The sequence below is a fragment of the Gopherus evgoodei genome, chromosome 3, assembly GCF_007399415.2.
Source record: "Gopherus evgoodei ecotype Sinaloan lineage chromosome 3, rGopEvg1_v1.p, whole genome shotgun sequence".
NCBI classification, from domain to species: Eukaryota; Metazoa; Chordata; order Testudines; family Testudinidae; genus Gopherus; species Gopherus evgoodei.
In genome coordinates, this window is record NC_044324.1 from 65,210,911 (window position 1) to 65,225,939 (window position 15,029).

The 15,029-nt window shown below is 38.6% G+C and overlaps 1 protein-coding gene across 1 annotated transcript in view; it reads right to left on the reverse strand.

Moving 5' to 3' along the window:
- The window catches only part of LOC115647478 (collagen alpha-1(IX) chain-like), a 116,708-nt gene that overhangs the window by 91,642 nt on the left and 10,037 nt on the right, over nucleotides 1-15,029 (reverse strand). The window contains exons 5-6 of the mRNA XM_030554208.1: nucleotides 11,917-12,313; nucleotides 735-818 (exon numbers count right to left, since the gene is read on the reverse strand). Of these exons, the coding sequence (XP_030410068.1) occupies nucleotides 735-818; nucleotides 11,917-12,313 (481 nt within the window). The remainder of the gene's footprint in view (nucleotides 1-734; nucleotides 819-11,916; nucleotides 12,314-15,029) is intronic.

The window sequence follows — 15,029 nt, forward strand, 5'->3', positions numbered from 1 at the left end:
GCAATGAATAAGAAATTTATAATAAAAGTCAGGTACAACTTACTTGAGCCAGGCAAAGGCACATAATTTGTAGAAAAACCCCTAAAGGTAACGATCCCCTTCCCCGAGCAGTGCTAGCCATGGTCACTTCTCTGCTGGCCAGCAATGTTTTCCACTCTGTTGCTCTTGATGGATTTTAGGACCCGCAAGACACACAATTCCCCCCAAGTGACTCCACTACCAGCAGCAGAAAGGTAAGCCCTGCTACAGGCATCTGTTTCTTCTGTTTATTAATGGCCTTAGAGGAGGGTAATGAGGATTGGAGGAAATCTGAATGCTAGGAAGGAGGGGATTGAATGACACCAGCTCCTTTAACCCTTTGCCCTGCTGCTGCTGCTCTGACCATGGTCCTCAGCAGCAATCCTTTAACTTTCTGCATGACTAATCAAGAGAGAAAAGCAAAGCTAGGCCATGGTGCTTGCAAAGATCCCCACGCCCTGAAGAGGCACACATTTTAAATATCTCTGCCTTAGGTAGTTTGATAAGAAAAAAGTAAGAAAGCAAGAGAAGAGTTAAAACCATAAGACTGTTTTGAAAGGCACCAAATCCCAGACTCATATGTTAAATATAGACATCTCTAAGCAGAAGAAAAATGAGGAGACTGATAACTGCCAGCGACCCAGAGGAAAAGGTTAAAAATGTAGACCCAATGATAGTATGAATATTAATAACGTAAGGCCAAGGAAGCCCCTTACCTGTCTCCTGGCTGGAAGTTCACTGCAACTTTCTCGTTGTGGTCTCAGAGGGTCGCAGTGAATCAGCATCCACTGGATTTCAAACTAGTGAAGGGGATAAAATGAGATTAATTTATTTCAGATGTTCATGCTTGCCAGGTTTGAATAATAAGACCACTCTGATCAGCCATCTCTGGGTTTTAGAAGTTGTGTAGTAGAAAACAAGAGATATGATTACAGTCAAAGGGATATATAACACATATAACACTTATAGTTCCTGGAACATTAAGCATAAACAGCAGGTGCTCAACAACTGAATAGTATCAGGTGCTGGAGCTTACTTCTTTAGAACAGACCAGCTAGTTATCTTCAGCTCTTCCCTTGCTCTAGCATCTGTTTGTGTATTTAGAAAGGGGCATAAAACCTGTTGTACGAATTAAGGGAGAAGGAAGTCTACAGTTGGTCATGTCCAAGAACAGGTGTTCTTTCATATTTATATTATGCTGTGGAAGTTGTTTTATTAATGAACACACATTCACAAAATGATTTTCTGGGACTAGAAAGCTATGTGGATAAAGAATGACAGGTCTGACAATGAATGCAGGAGTTGAAGATCGAAGTAGGAGGAATTCTAGAGACCTGAATCATATATACACTAGAAACATTCTGGGGCGGGCTGATATACCTTTGTGAGATTTCACATCTTCTTCAATATTTTCACATTGGCTCTGTAAAATGACCCAGAAATAAAATCACTTATTTGCCTCTAAAAACTAACAACTGATCCTTTATGTGTCTGCATAGATGAGGAAAGTGTGCTTTACATACCCTCTGCTGGAAATGACTGGGTGAATAGATGCAATAAATAGCTTCAGTGGTATGTCCTCTGGTGTGTAGTGTACCATATGGTACATTAAATACAGGTACATCCATGTAAATTATATTAATACACATGCATAATATTTCTTTTTGTGAGATCTTAGATCATTTCCCTATCTCATTCTACATGATTATTGTGGTCATGAAGCTAATGAATGGTCTATTCCATGTTTTTTCAGGCTGCAAAATAGGTAAAGGGGGGCCACAACATTCCCTTCTTTATGACCAGATGGAATGGGAAGGAAGGAGCATGACACTTTTCTCTGTTGTAAAATATACTCGTAATAGGGAAAAGGTCAAGATCTAGCCTTCCTGAGAACTCAAGGAAGAAGTATGAGTCTTTAGGACTTTCATTTCCTGATTAGGCTCCTGTTTCCCTGATTCTTTCTTATTGCTGATTGATGTCACATATCTTCCCTACAACCCTTCCACTGTTCAATGCCTCAATGCTTCTTGGTCATCTTCTCTGCTCTCTTTGGGAAATCTCATAGTCCTCTTCAATCATGGTCATGATTTCTATGCAGCTAGAACTCAGCTTACATCCCCCTTGACTCATTCTTAGATCCCTCCATTCCCATCTGGCTCCTTATGTTGACTTCCTCATTTCCACATTACTGCATAAACTGTACCTCATTAATGCTTCAGAGATTGAAGTCCTTTACAACCACATCTATGTCCTTAAGTTTGCCAATTGCCACCTCCATAAAAATTGCTAGAATTCTTAGAATCATACAATCACAGACTTTAAGGTCAGAAGGGACCATTATGATCATCTAGTCTGACCTCCTGCACAATGCAGGCCACAGAAGCTCACCAACCCACTCCTGTATCAAACCTGTGTCTGAGCCATTGAAGTCCTCAAATCATGTTTTAAAGACTTCAGGATGCAGAGAGCCTTCCAGCAAGTGACTCGTGCCTCACACTGCAGAGAAGGGCGAAAAACTCCCAGGGCTTCTGCCAATCTGCCCTGGAGGAAAATTCCTTCCTGACCCTAAATATGGCAATCAGCTAAATCCTGAGCGTGTGGGCAAGACTCACCAGCCAGACACCCAGGAAAGAATTCTCTGTAGTAACTCAGATCACACCCCATCAAACATCCCATCACAAGCCATTGGGCCATATTTACTGCTAGTTGTCAAAGACGAATTAATTGCCAAAATTAGGCTATCCCATTATACCATCCCCTCCATAAACTTATCAAGCTTAGTCTTGAAGCCAGATATGTCTTTTGCCCCACTACTCCCCTTGGAAGGCTGTTCCAGAACTTCACTCCTCTGATGCTTAGAAACCTTTGTCTAATTTCAAGTCTAAACTTCCTGATAGCCAGTTTATATCCATTTGTTCTTGTGTCCACATTGGTACTGAGCTTAAATAATTCCTCCCCCTCCCTGGTATTTATTCCTCTGGTATATTTATAAAGAGCAATCATATCTCCCCTCAGTCTTCTTTTGGTTAGGCCAAACAAGCCAAGCTCTTTGAGTCTCCTTTCATATGACAGGTTTTCCATTCCTCGGATCATCCTAGTAGCCCTTCTCTGTACCTGTTCCAGTTTGAATTCATCCTTCTTAAACATGGGAGACCAGAACTGCACACACTATTCCAGATGAGGTCTCACCAGTGCCTTGTATAACGGTACTAACACCTCCTTATCTCTACTGGAAATACCTCGCCTGATGCATCCCAAGACCGCATTATCTTTTTTCACAGCCATATCATATTGATGGCTCATAGTCATCCTGTGATCAACCAATACTCCGAGGTCCTTCTCCTCTGTTGCTTCCAACTGATGCTTCCCCAGTTTATAACAATAGTTCTTGTTATTAATCCCTAAATGTATGACCTTGCACTTTTCACTATTAAATTTCATCCTATTACTATTACTCCAGTTTACAAGGTCATCCAGATCTTCCTGTGTGATATCCCGGTCCTTCTCTGTATTGACAATGCCTCCCAGTTTTGTGTCATCCGCAAACATTATTAGCACATTCCCACTTTTTGTGCCAAGGTCAGTAATAAAAAGATTAAATAAGATTGGCCCCAAAACCAATCCCTGAGGAACTCCACTAGTAACCTCCCTCCAGCCTGACAATTCACCTTTCAGTATGACCGTTGTAGTCTCCCCTTTAACCAGTTCCTTATCCACCTTTCAATTTTCATAGTGATCCCCATCTTTTCCAATTTAGCTAAAAATACCCCATGTGGAACCATATCAAATACCTTACTGAAATTGAGGTAAATTAGATCCACTGCATTTCCTTTGTCTAAAAAAATCTGTTACCTTCTCAAAGGAGAAGATCAGGTTGGTTTGACACGATCTACCTTTTGTAAAACCATGTTGTATTTTGTCCCAATTACCATTGACCTCAATGTCCTTGACTACTTTTTCCTTCAAATTTTTTTCCAAGACCTTGCATACTACAGATGTCAAACTTTGATTCTGCCTTTACGAAAATTCTTGCAATCAAATCTTTATTGTTCTCTATATTTACTCTCCTTTCCTATTTGTGAGTTACTTATTTACTTCACTTCTCCAACAATCATTTTGAAACCTCCCTGCTTGCTTTAACCAGAGCCAATTGCATATATACATAATTGCATGATGTAAATTATCATTAAGCGTTGGTAAGGCTATAACACAAAATAATAAGAATAAGACATTCAAAATTCATATTTACACCTTATGACTCTGGTTTCAATGTATCCCAAACTGATAAAGAGAAATCTTGACTCTAGGCATCAAAAGATTAACCAACCTTGATATTCCAAAGAGTTTCTTTCTTTGATATCATAGATGTATCTAGCAGTGCTGCCTGACATTTTCCATTATAAGATCCTGTTTTCAATTGTTTATTGTTTCGTCAAACTGTAACTATTTGAGCATAAATTTTGATAGCAACAGAGGGGAGTGTGTCAGGAGCTGGGGTGTGTAGCAGGTGTATATATGCAGGGAGGAGAGAGTCAGAAGCTGTAGTGTGGGGGTTGGATAGGAACATGTGGAACCAGAGCTGAGAAGATTTGGAAGGGGGGGTTAGATAGAAGCAGAGGAGGAGATGAGCAGGAGATGAGGGATTGAGCACCTGGTTGGATAAAAACAGAGGGGGAAGGGGCAGGAATCAGTGGGCAGGTGGTTGAATAGAAGGAAAAGGGAACACAAACAGGCTGGCATAGATGGGGCAGAAGATACTATAACCACTAGAGGACACTCCTCTTTAGAACCTGGAGCTGAATTCGGAAGTCCTGAGTCTCTACATTCCCCTGCTGTGAAATCTGCTGGCAAAGCATGTTTCTTGGCCCCCTCTAATGGATGGTCCACATAGAAGATGACTGTCTACCACTGCCACCATTTAGTGTATTAGATCAAGTGGTAGAAATCTGTGCTATGGTTCTAAAAGTCTGGACCCTGCTGATGACCCAAGTTGGGGGTCAGTTATGGTTCTGAGTGTTGGAATTTCTGTTTTAGTCTGGTTATCTGGTTTTGTTTGTTTTGTTTTACAATTTTAAAAAAAGATTCATTAAAAAACTGCATTAAATGAATGTTAGAGCTGCAAAGTTAAACACTGAAAAGTTAGTGAATGCCAGAATTAAGGGTTGCCATGTACAAGCTTCAGTTGGGTCCTCATATGTATGCATGATACTACAGTCTTCAATTACATGATCACATGCTATTTTTTCCCACAGGATTCCTGCCTCATTCAGTGCACAAGATGGAAAGGCTTTTGGAATGATTCATGGTTGTGTATTGAAGGAGATTGTTGTATGTAGAACTCCTGCTTCATTTATTGCATAAATTGGAAGGCGTGTAGTGAATGAGGCAGGGGATTTTAGGAGGCAAAAGCATGGATTTTTAAACTAAAGGCAGTTGAATGTTACTCTGGAGAACTGGATTCTACCCCTGCCTCTGCCACAGAGATGTTATACAATGCTGGGCAAGTCACCTAAGCCAAAATTTTCACATTTGGCCACTAACTGTATGTTCCTCATTTTCTGGGTGCCCAGCATGGGGGACAAATGTACAGAAATGTTGGGCACTTACAGCTCCAACTGAAGTCAATGGGAGCTGTGGTTTGACATATAAAGTGCTAAATAATGCTAAACACAAAATAATCAGGCCCTCAGTATCTCAAATTGTACATCCAAAATTGGTGAATACTTGACAATTTTGACCTTAATCGCTCTGTGTCTCAGTTCCCCAGCTAATCTCACAGGGATGTAGTGAAGATGCATTCATTCATTTTTGTGAAGAGCTCAGATAATATGGTGTCAGCACCATAGAAATGCCCCATTAAACAAAAACACTGAATAACTATCATTCACTGAATGAGAAGGGGGCCTGTGGGAAAAAAAAATGACTGTATAATTGAGTCTATATCATAATACAGACTTCCAAAGGTGAAGGAAGAGGGGGATGCAAATTAAGGTTGTACTGGCACCCTTAATTCTGGCATTTCCTAACTTTTGAATACTTGACTTTGCAACCTTAATGTTTTTTGTTTGTTTGGTTGGTTTTGGATGTAATGTATAACTAGGCTTAGATGAAAGCTATTTTTAAAATGAAAATAAAAAGTTTAACTATGAGTGAATTGTTTAAAGCTACAGCTGGCTTGGAGCCAATTAAAGAAAAGAGAGTGACAGTTTTTAAAAAGACCATCTGCAGCCCAGCCTTGCTTTATAGATTTCTTCCCACATAACCAAACTGTCATAAACAAACTGACCATGGATTATATTCTCTTGAACAGGTAATGAAGGATGACACTGTTTTTCTTACATCAGAAAAATATTTTGAGAGTGCTTTGCACACATATGAGGATACTTTGTCATACTTTCTTCCCATACACATCAGCACAAAGAGTTATTAGGGGAGAAATGCAGAATTGAGGTGCTTAGAAAAGAACATGGAGATTTTAGAACTAATATAAACTAAGCCTATTAAAATAGCTTTTGTCATTTCACTATTTTCTTGTGTTTTTTAGCAGTGGATAATGGAGTCATATGTGAAAGAGACATCGCGACAGGTGCATTTTAAAATAAAAAATAAAAAATCCTGCAAGCTTTACTCATGTAAATAGAAATGATTCATGCATGCAGCCCCATTAATGTCCAGGGGATTATACACCTGAGAAAAAAGTAAGTTGCATAAGGTTGAACACAAAGTTAATTATGGTTAACTAAAGATTATTTTCTGAATCATTCTATCTATCAAATATTATACTTAAAGCAAATGCAGTATATGACGTGTGATTTTTACCATTATGTTTTACATATTTTACCACTATGTTTTACACATACACACACACACAGAACAAATCTTGTCACTCTCATCTTTACTATGGTTGATTTAGAATATCTAATTTCATATACCTGCATTATAGAATTATGGTTATGTGATGGAAATGGTTTAACGGGGCCCTAATGTCAGCTGATTACTTCATCATGCCCAGGGTCTGCTACAACCCATTCATTTCAGAATTATTATGTAACCATACACAAAGCACACCATTTTACAATGCCTAGATACTATAGTGATTGGTGTCTTATAAATGCAATAATTTAGCGTTTTATAGGAATTAAATGGTTACTAGATTAACATCCATTTTCCAATATTGTTAGGGAGGTTAATTTATTATATATTTAAATAACAAATATATATTATTTGGGCTAGTTCTATTTTTCTGTACATGATCTCATCCCTAAGGTATCTGGAAATGCCTGTAAAATGCCAGCAGGCTTGCAAAACATTAACAATAGAGCCAAAAATGCTACTGTTTTATCTGTGCTGTGCAAGAACTGAGGCAGATTAAGCATAAGTGGGATCTAAATGAGGCCTGAGATTCCAAGGTAGTATTTGATGTACAATAGCACAAGAGCCAGCTCTCACTGAAACATTTAGCTGTCTAATATGCTTTAAGAAAATGTGTTCCACTGCATTTAGAATAAATCTAAAACATTTTCTATAATCTGTTGAACTACCTGTTCAGTGAATTGACTTGTGTGTGCCTCACTGGATTTATTGCCATCTAGTGGGTGATTCAAAAGGTAAAACAGCTATAAAAATACAATTAATCAGATCTGTATTGAGACCCTTTTGATCTTTATTGATGCTCCTTTCACTTAAATCACTGATTTTACACCAGTGTAAAAGAGCAGTTAATCAACCCCCTAGGTCCTTCCATTAATTCTTTGATACACAGCCTAAACAGTGGTATTTTTAATGTGGGTTATGTAGGGTCAAATTTCAGAGTTACACTGTATAATCCTGCAATACAATCTTCTTCCATGTAGTTTACAGAAAATCAGTGTTTTGTATTGGGGTGTTTCGGTATGCAACAAGATACTCGGAATGTGGGAGAAGGGAGTGTTTGGGAGGAAAATACATGCTAAATAGCAGGTGAAAATGGAAATCACCAGCACAAATGAGCAAAATAAATTGAGACTATTAAGAAACATGAGGAGCCTCAGTTAGAATAATCACTGAGTGAAGTTAAAACCAGATTATCACTCATATATGCCTGGGGCTCCCAGTACAATCAATGGCAACCTTAGTAATTGGAATTTATATTGAACTGAACTCTTGTAAACAGTGTCTTTACATGTAGAAGGGGATTTATGTATTAGAAGGGTTAACTTTATACACTATTCGACTGTTCTTCAGAAAAGTATTTGCTGTATTAAGCATATATAAGCATTCTTTCAACATTAGGGGTAAAATATTGGCCCCACTTAAATCAATGGGAAAGCTCCCATTGGCTTAAGTGGAACTAGGATTGTAGGTATGTTCTGTGTTCAAATTTCTTTTACACTATATTCACTGCATACACACAAGAGAAATATTATTCTGCATTAAGTTCCAGTTCTTTCTGTGAAGTTTAGCCTATAGGATTGTCCTGTAAATATACCTTAAAAGTGTTAGAAACACTGATAAAGGTACCAGCTCATATGCTCCTTCCTTTGGACATGCTGAGTTTTAAGACCTGAGAATTCATAATATCCTGGAGGAAAAGTGGAAGCAAGATGCTCTTTAACTGAGCCCCTTTCTCAAGAAGACTGGAGAAAATCTTTGCTAAAATAGTGACAATGGGAGAAATGCTCACACTCCCAAATTCATGCTCTCAGAAAATGCAGATGGAGGGGTCTATATGCAACTACAGTATATACAAAAACTGAAGAGGATCCCATGGTAGAAAGGGCAGGTAACACAGGTGGGTCTTGTAAGATTACTAATTTGTTGTGTTCATATTGGCTTACGAGAGCTTATAGCTGAGCTTGGGACCACTAGTTCTACTTGCCTAGTGAGCACCAGAGGACTCAGCTGAATCAGAGTTTGCTTGCAGCAGAATCACCTGATTGGTCAGACTGCCTGACTGGTAGAGGGGATCAGCAAGCCTGATCTTAAGAACAGCAGTAGGGTGCTGGCTGTTTAAAACCCATAGTTGTTCCCAGCCCTTCCTCACTCTCAGGGAACCAGCTTCTGACCCTCATTCTTGACTTCAGCTCTGGCCTTGGACTTTGGTTCTAATTCTAGGCTCCAATTCCTGATTTCCAGCTCTGACATCTGACCTTTGGCTCTGACCCTGGGCTCCTACTTCCAGTTACCAACTCCTGCTCTAAACACTAGCCCTGACTGCCCACATCTCTGTATCTGACAGGTAGCATGTTATCTGCTCTTTGTTAAATTTATACTGAAGTAAACTAAGAATACTCTACGTATATTCTGAACCCATCTGGTACAGTTTCTTTCTTTTTTTTGTTCTTTTTCTTTTTTAAGTTTCACTTCCTTTATGTCTCTTTTTCATTGCAGGATTCCCCACCTATATTCTTTCAATCTGATTCTGCTTCTTCAAGGCCCTACTTCAGTACATCAGTTGCTTGTGTTAACTGACCATTTGTACCAGGAGTTCCACCTTTTGAACTTCAAATACACAGCATAAACATGAGCAGAAAAAAATGTAGGCAACATCCATTGGTTATAGCACACTACATTTAAGCAATTCTCCTAATCTGCGCTACGGAACAAATCTACTTCTGTGCACTACTTGTTGATAAGAGCTGCCTTTTAGATGTCACATGCCATTTAATTGGTTCAGACTGGTTAACCTATTTAAACATATAAATTAAGTAGGAATATGTCCAGTTTTGGTGTGTCCCCCCCCACTACAGAAGGGATGTGTACAAATTGGAGAGAGTCCAGTGGAGGGTAATGAATATTATTAGGGGACTTATCATGACTTATGAGGAGAGGCTGAGGGAACTGGGGTTATGTAGTTTGCAGAAAAGAAGAGTGAGGGGGGATTTGATAGCAGCCTTCAACTACTTGAAGTGGGGTTCCATAAAGGATGGAGCTAGGCTGTTCTTAGTGGTGGCAGATGACAGAACAAGGAGTAATGGTCTCAAATTGCAGTGGAGGAGATCTAGGTTGAATATTAGGAAACACTATTTCACTAGGAGGGTGGTGAAGCACTGGAATGGGTTACCTAGGGAGCTGGTTGAATCTCCATCCTTGGTTTTTAAGGCCTGGCTTGACAAAGCCCTGGCTGGGAAGATTTAGTTGATGCTGCTCTTGCTTTGAGCAGGGGGTTGGACTGGATGACCTCCTGAGGTCTCTTACAATATTAATCTCCTATGATTCTATGATTGCAGCTTGAGGGTCACCTCCAGCAAAATGCAAGTGCCTGCAGTGAGGTGCTGTACATCCTCAATTCCCTAAAACCAGTGGGAGCTATGGGAGCTCAACACTTTGTATCAACAGTCAATTAATCACTATTTTATTGACGTTTATTCCTTTTCTTGTTTTCAGTAACAGGAATAAGTTTGTAGCTAACCTATGATAAAACACTGATTTATATAACTGACCTATAATTATAACTAGGAGACTGGGGAAATCCACAGGAGTTAGACGACTAAATACCTTTAAGATCCTTTGGGTCCGGATCCTCAGTTGTTATAAACTGCAGTAGTACCACTGAAGTCAATGGAGCTTCACCAGTTTTACCTCATCTGAGAATCTAGACGGCGCATTTAGAATTTGAACACTAAGGGGCTAATGGGTGGGGGTTTTATCACAAACAATTGGCAAGGCCTATTTTCAAGAGGGTCTTTTTTCCATTTTCAAACTATAATGTACTCTGTATTATTTAGTTTCTATAATGGATTATTTGGTTTATCCTCAGATAAAAAAGCATGATAGCATACAATGTAAAGCCACATGAACTTTTAGCCTCTGAAAAACATACCAGAAATCTTGAGCGTAAATCCTTGTAAAGGCTCAAAGGCCAGCATAATTTTCTAAAAGAGCTATACCCCCAGCTCTCCTTAGCAATCATAGTGACAACAAACGATAAAGAATTTATCTTAAAATAACATATTTTTATAGTACACCAATAAAAAGCCAAGCTATTCTGTACGATAAATATTGGAAAAGGAGACTAGGAAACTCAATTTAATTTCTTTTAAAAATTATACTACTCTAAGTAATATATTCCAACACATTTAAATGTGCTTGGACCCCCTACATAACAAAGAATGTTGAGGTATTTATATAGTATATAGCATAGTCAGTTTGAGTGAAATGCTTAGAACTTCACACCCCCATCTCCTCCCCCCCCTCCGCCCCATTCCCAACAATTGATTTCTTTATTCAGTTTAAAGAGAATGCAAAAAAGGCAAGGAGAAACAAAACATATACTAGTACAAGATAAATGAAACATTTAGGGTTAATAGTCCATCAAATTGGGTATTATCTGTGGCATATATTCAGGGCATGTTGTTTTCATAGCTTTTAAGGTCAGACAGGACTATTATGATCTAATCTGATCTCCCGCATAACAGAGGCCATAGAATTTCACTCAGTACTTTCTGTATCAGCCATAAATTCAAATTGAACTAGATCTTATTTTTAGAAAGACATCCAGACTTGATTTAAATATGTCATGTGATGGTGAATCCACCTCTCATCTTGGTAATTTTGTTCCTATGGTTAATTACCCTCTCTGTTAAAAATGTGCACCTTATTGCTAGATTTCAAGGCCTGTCTTGTGCCAAGCACTGCATCCTTTCAAACTTATGCCTTGGTTTTGATTTAGTCTTCTCACAAAAATAATATGGTTGACAACAAAAATATCTTAAGATAATTTGCTGCATTATAAGCCTGACTTGATTCAATTTTATTGGAATAAAGAGCTAAAACTTAATTTTAACCCTAAATTGGTCTGTACTTTTTAAAACCCCTTAGTTGGTCACAAGATATTTGAAGACATGTTCACCAGAAAAAATGTTACAAGAGAGAAGATTTTCTAGCACTTTTTCTGTGATATAAGACTTTGAAACTTACCGGAATTGAAATTTGAGGATTATTTGAAAGTTTTCCCAGCAGAGCAAAGCCATCCAGGCTGATTTTGCCCCTGGGCTTTATCTGTAAGGATTCTATCATAATGCAGTCAATAAAAAGAGTAACATTGCTCTTTTCCACGCTGACCATAACCTTGTGCCATTGGGAATCAAATAAAAAAGGCAAATGTGAAAAGATTGCAGTCTGGAGACTTCCATCCAGCCCTTTATAAGAAAACTCAAGAGCCTTTGTTTGACTATTAAGCTTCACTCCAACTTGTTCTTTTCCTGACGAATCCTGGACCTGCCAAATACTCCAGTTTTTCTGAAGTGTGCTTCCAGTCATCCGAAATGTAGTTAGAAAGGAGTATTCTTCAGGCAATCCATTGGGATACAAAAACCTGTATAGGATCAAGCACAGTAGATTGGTTTTTGTGGGGGAGTCCTCTCTGACTGTCATTTCTGAGAGAAATAAGAGTCCATCACTCAAAGGAACCATACTACAGCTACTATCCTTCCACTGAGGAGAACTTGAGAGGAACCCTTTTTCAGCCATTTGTGTTGCTCCTCATTTGGCAAAAGAAACTGTGCTTCATCAGTGTGGGCTCTTCCTACATTACATATGGTCATGCCAAGCTCTCTGTCCATGATGGCTCAAGCAATCAGAGGCCAATATTATGAATTAAATCAAGGTCTTCTATAATAGTGCTGTGCACCTATGGCCTATCAAACCAACCAGTCAATCCTGTTTTTTAAATCTGTTGTGATATTATAATGCTCTTTCTAATCAGTGCAGAACTGTTTCATTTCTAAAGTTCCATGATTGTTTTTTCAAACACATTTTGTTGATCTACCCAACGATAGCCATTTATTATGTATTAACAATTGCTTTAGCAGAAGTAGGTTACTTGTTTGAAAATTATATAAAAGGTAAGAACTCACACTTCAAAATGTATTGTATTCTGTGGTATTCAATTTCAGTGCTACATGCACTAGAGAACAGATTTACTATTATGAAATAGCTAATCCCTTTGCTTTTTATTATTTGCATTATTTTACTATGTACCTTTCAAAATATGCAATTTGGAAACACAGAACAGTCTAATGTTTCTTGCAACATTGCAGTCTAAAATAACTGAAATTTGCTTCTTTCTAGAAAGCTGTGTCAATGCATCTCACCAGATAGGACAGTGTTTAAAGATTATGCTATTTAAACTTGCTATAGATACTGCTATTATACTCTCATAAACCTTTTGATTAGGTTTTTTCTTATCTGTCCACATTTAAAATTCTTATAAAAAGAGAAATATGTTTTTTTATGTATGTAAGAGAAATATGTATTTTTACTAAGCCTGATAAGGCATGGGGATGTGCCAGGCTACGCTATCAGGACAACACACAAAAACAATTTCCAGAGAACAAGTAGGCTACCCAAAGAAGCAATCTGCCTTGGCTTTGTAGGGCTTACTGGTCCTTCACTAATGGCAATTCAGCCACTAGACTGGCCTATGCAGAAAAATGAGAAAATAGTCTTAGAATAAGTTATCTATCTCAGAACACAGTTTAATTAATATAATAAACTAGTCCTTCCAGATTAACAGCTGCACTATAAACAATAGAGCCTTTAAGTGCCTCAGCCTGTGTTCCAGTAGGAGGCTCCAAAGCATCAGCAGGAAGGAACGTGATTAAACTGCAGTCACAAAGGAGTGTCCAGGTATAGACTTAACCTAAAATATTAACCTAGTACTGCCACTAATTCTCCTCCTTATACTGTGAACTCCATGCCTGCTACTATCTGGGTAGCAGGAAAAGATGGTGTGTTGGGAGATGGAATGCAGGGGGAGAGATTTGCCATAGCATAACCTTAACTCTTGTATTTCTGATAGCGGTACGAAATAAGTGGTTGTACCTTCACCTATATTACTCCTGGGGGACTCTGTGCCACTGTGCAATGCAGAATTCAGGTTAAGAACATAAGAATGGCCATACTGGGTCAGATCAAAGATCCATCTAGCCCAATAGCCTGTCTTCCAACAGTGGCCAATGCTAGGTACCCCAGAGGGAATGAACAGGCAATCATTAAGTGATCCATTCCCTGTCACTCATTCCCAGTTTCTGACAAACAGAGGCTAGGGACAACATCCCTGCCCATCCTGGCTAATAGCCATTGATGGACCTAGCCTCCATGAATTTGTCTGGTTCTTTTTTGAACCATGTTATAGCCTTGGCCTTCACAACATCCTCTGGCAAGGAGTTCCACAGGTTGACTGTGCGCTGCATGAATAAATATTTCCTTTTATTTGTTTTAAACTTGCTGCCTATTAATTTCATTTGGTGACTCCTAGTTCTTGTTTATGTGAAGGAGTAAATAACACTTCCTTATTTACTTTCTCCATACCAGTCATGATTTTATAGACCTCTTTCATATCCCCCCTCAGTCTTCTCTTTTCCAAGCTGAAAAGTCCCAGTCTTATTAATCTCTCCTCATACAGAAGCCATTCCATACCCCTTATCGTTTTCATTGCCCTTTTCTGAACCTTTTCCAATTCCAATATATATTTTTTGAGATGGAGTGATCACATCTGTACACAGTATTCAAGGTGTGGGCGTACCATGGATTTATATAGAGGCAAAATGATATTTTCTGTCTTCTTATCTATCCCTTTCTTAATGATTCCCAACATTCCGTTTGCTTTTTAGATTGCCCCTGCACATTGAGTGGATGTTTTCAGAGAACTATCCACAATGACTCCAAGATCTCTTTCTTGAGTGGTAACAGCTAATTTAGACCCCATCATTTTATATGTATAGTTGGGATTATGTTTTCTAATATGCATTACTTTACATTTGTCAACATTGAATTTCATCTGCCATTTTGTTGCCCACTCACCCAGTTTGGGAGATCCTTTTGTAGCTCTTTGCAGACTGCCTGGGACTTAACTATCTTGAGTATTTTGTATTAACTGCTTACCCCTTTTTCCAGATCATTTATGAATATGTTGAATAGGACTGCTCCCAGTACAGACCCCTGGGAGACACCACTATTTACCTCTCTCCATTCTGAAACTGGCTATTTATTCCTACCCTTTGTTTCCTATCTTTTAACTATTACCAATC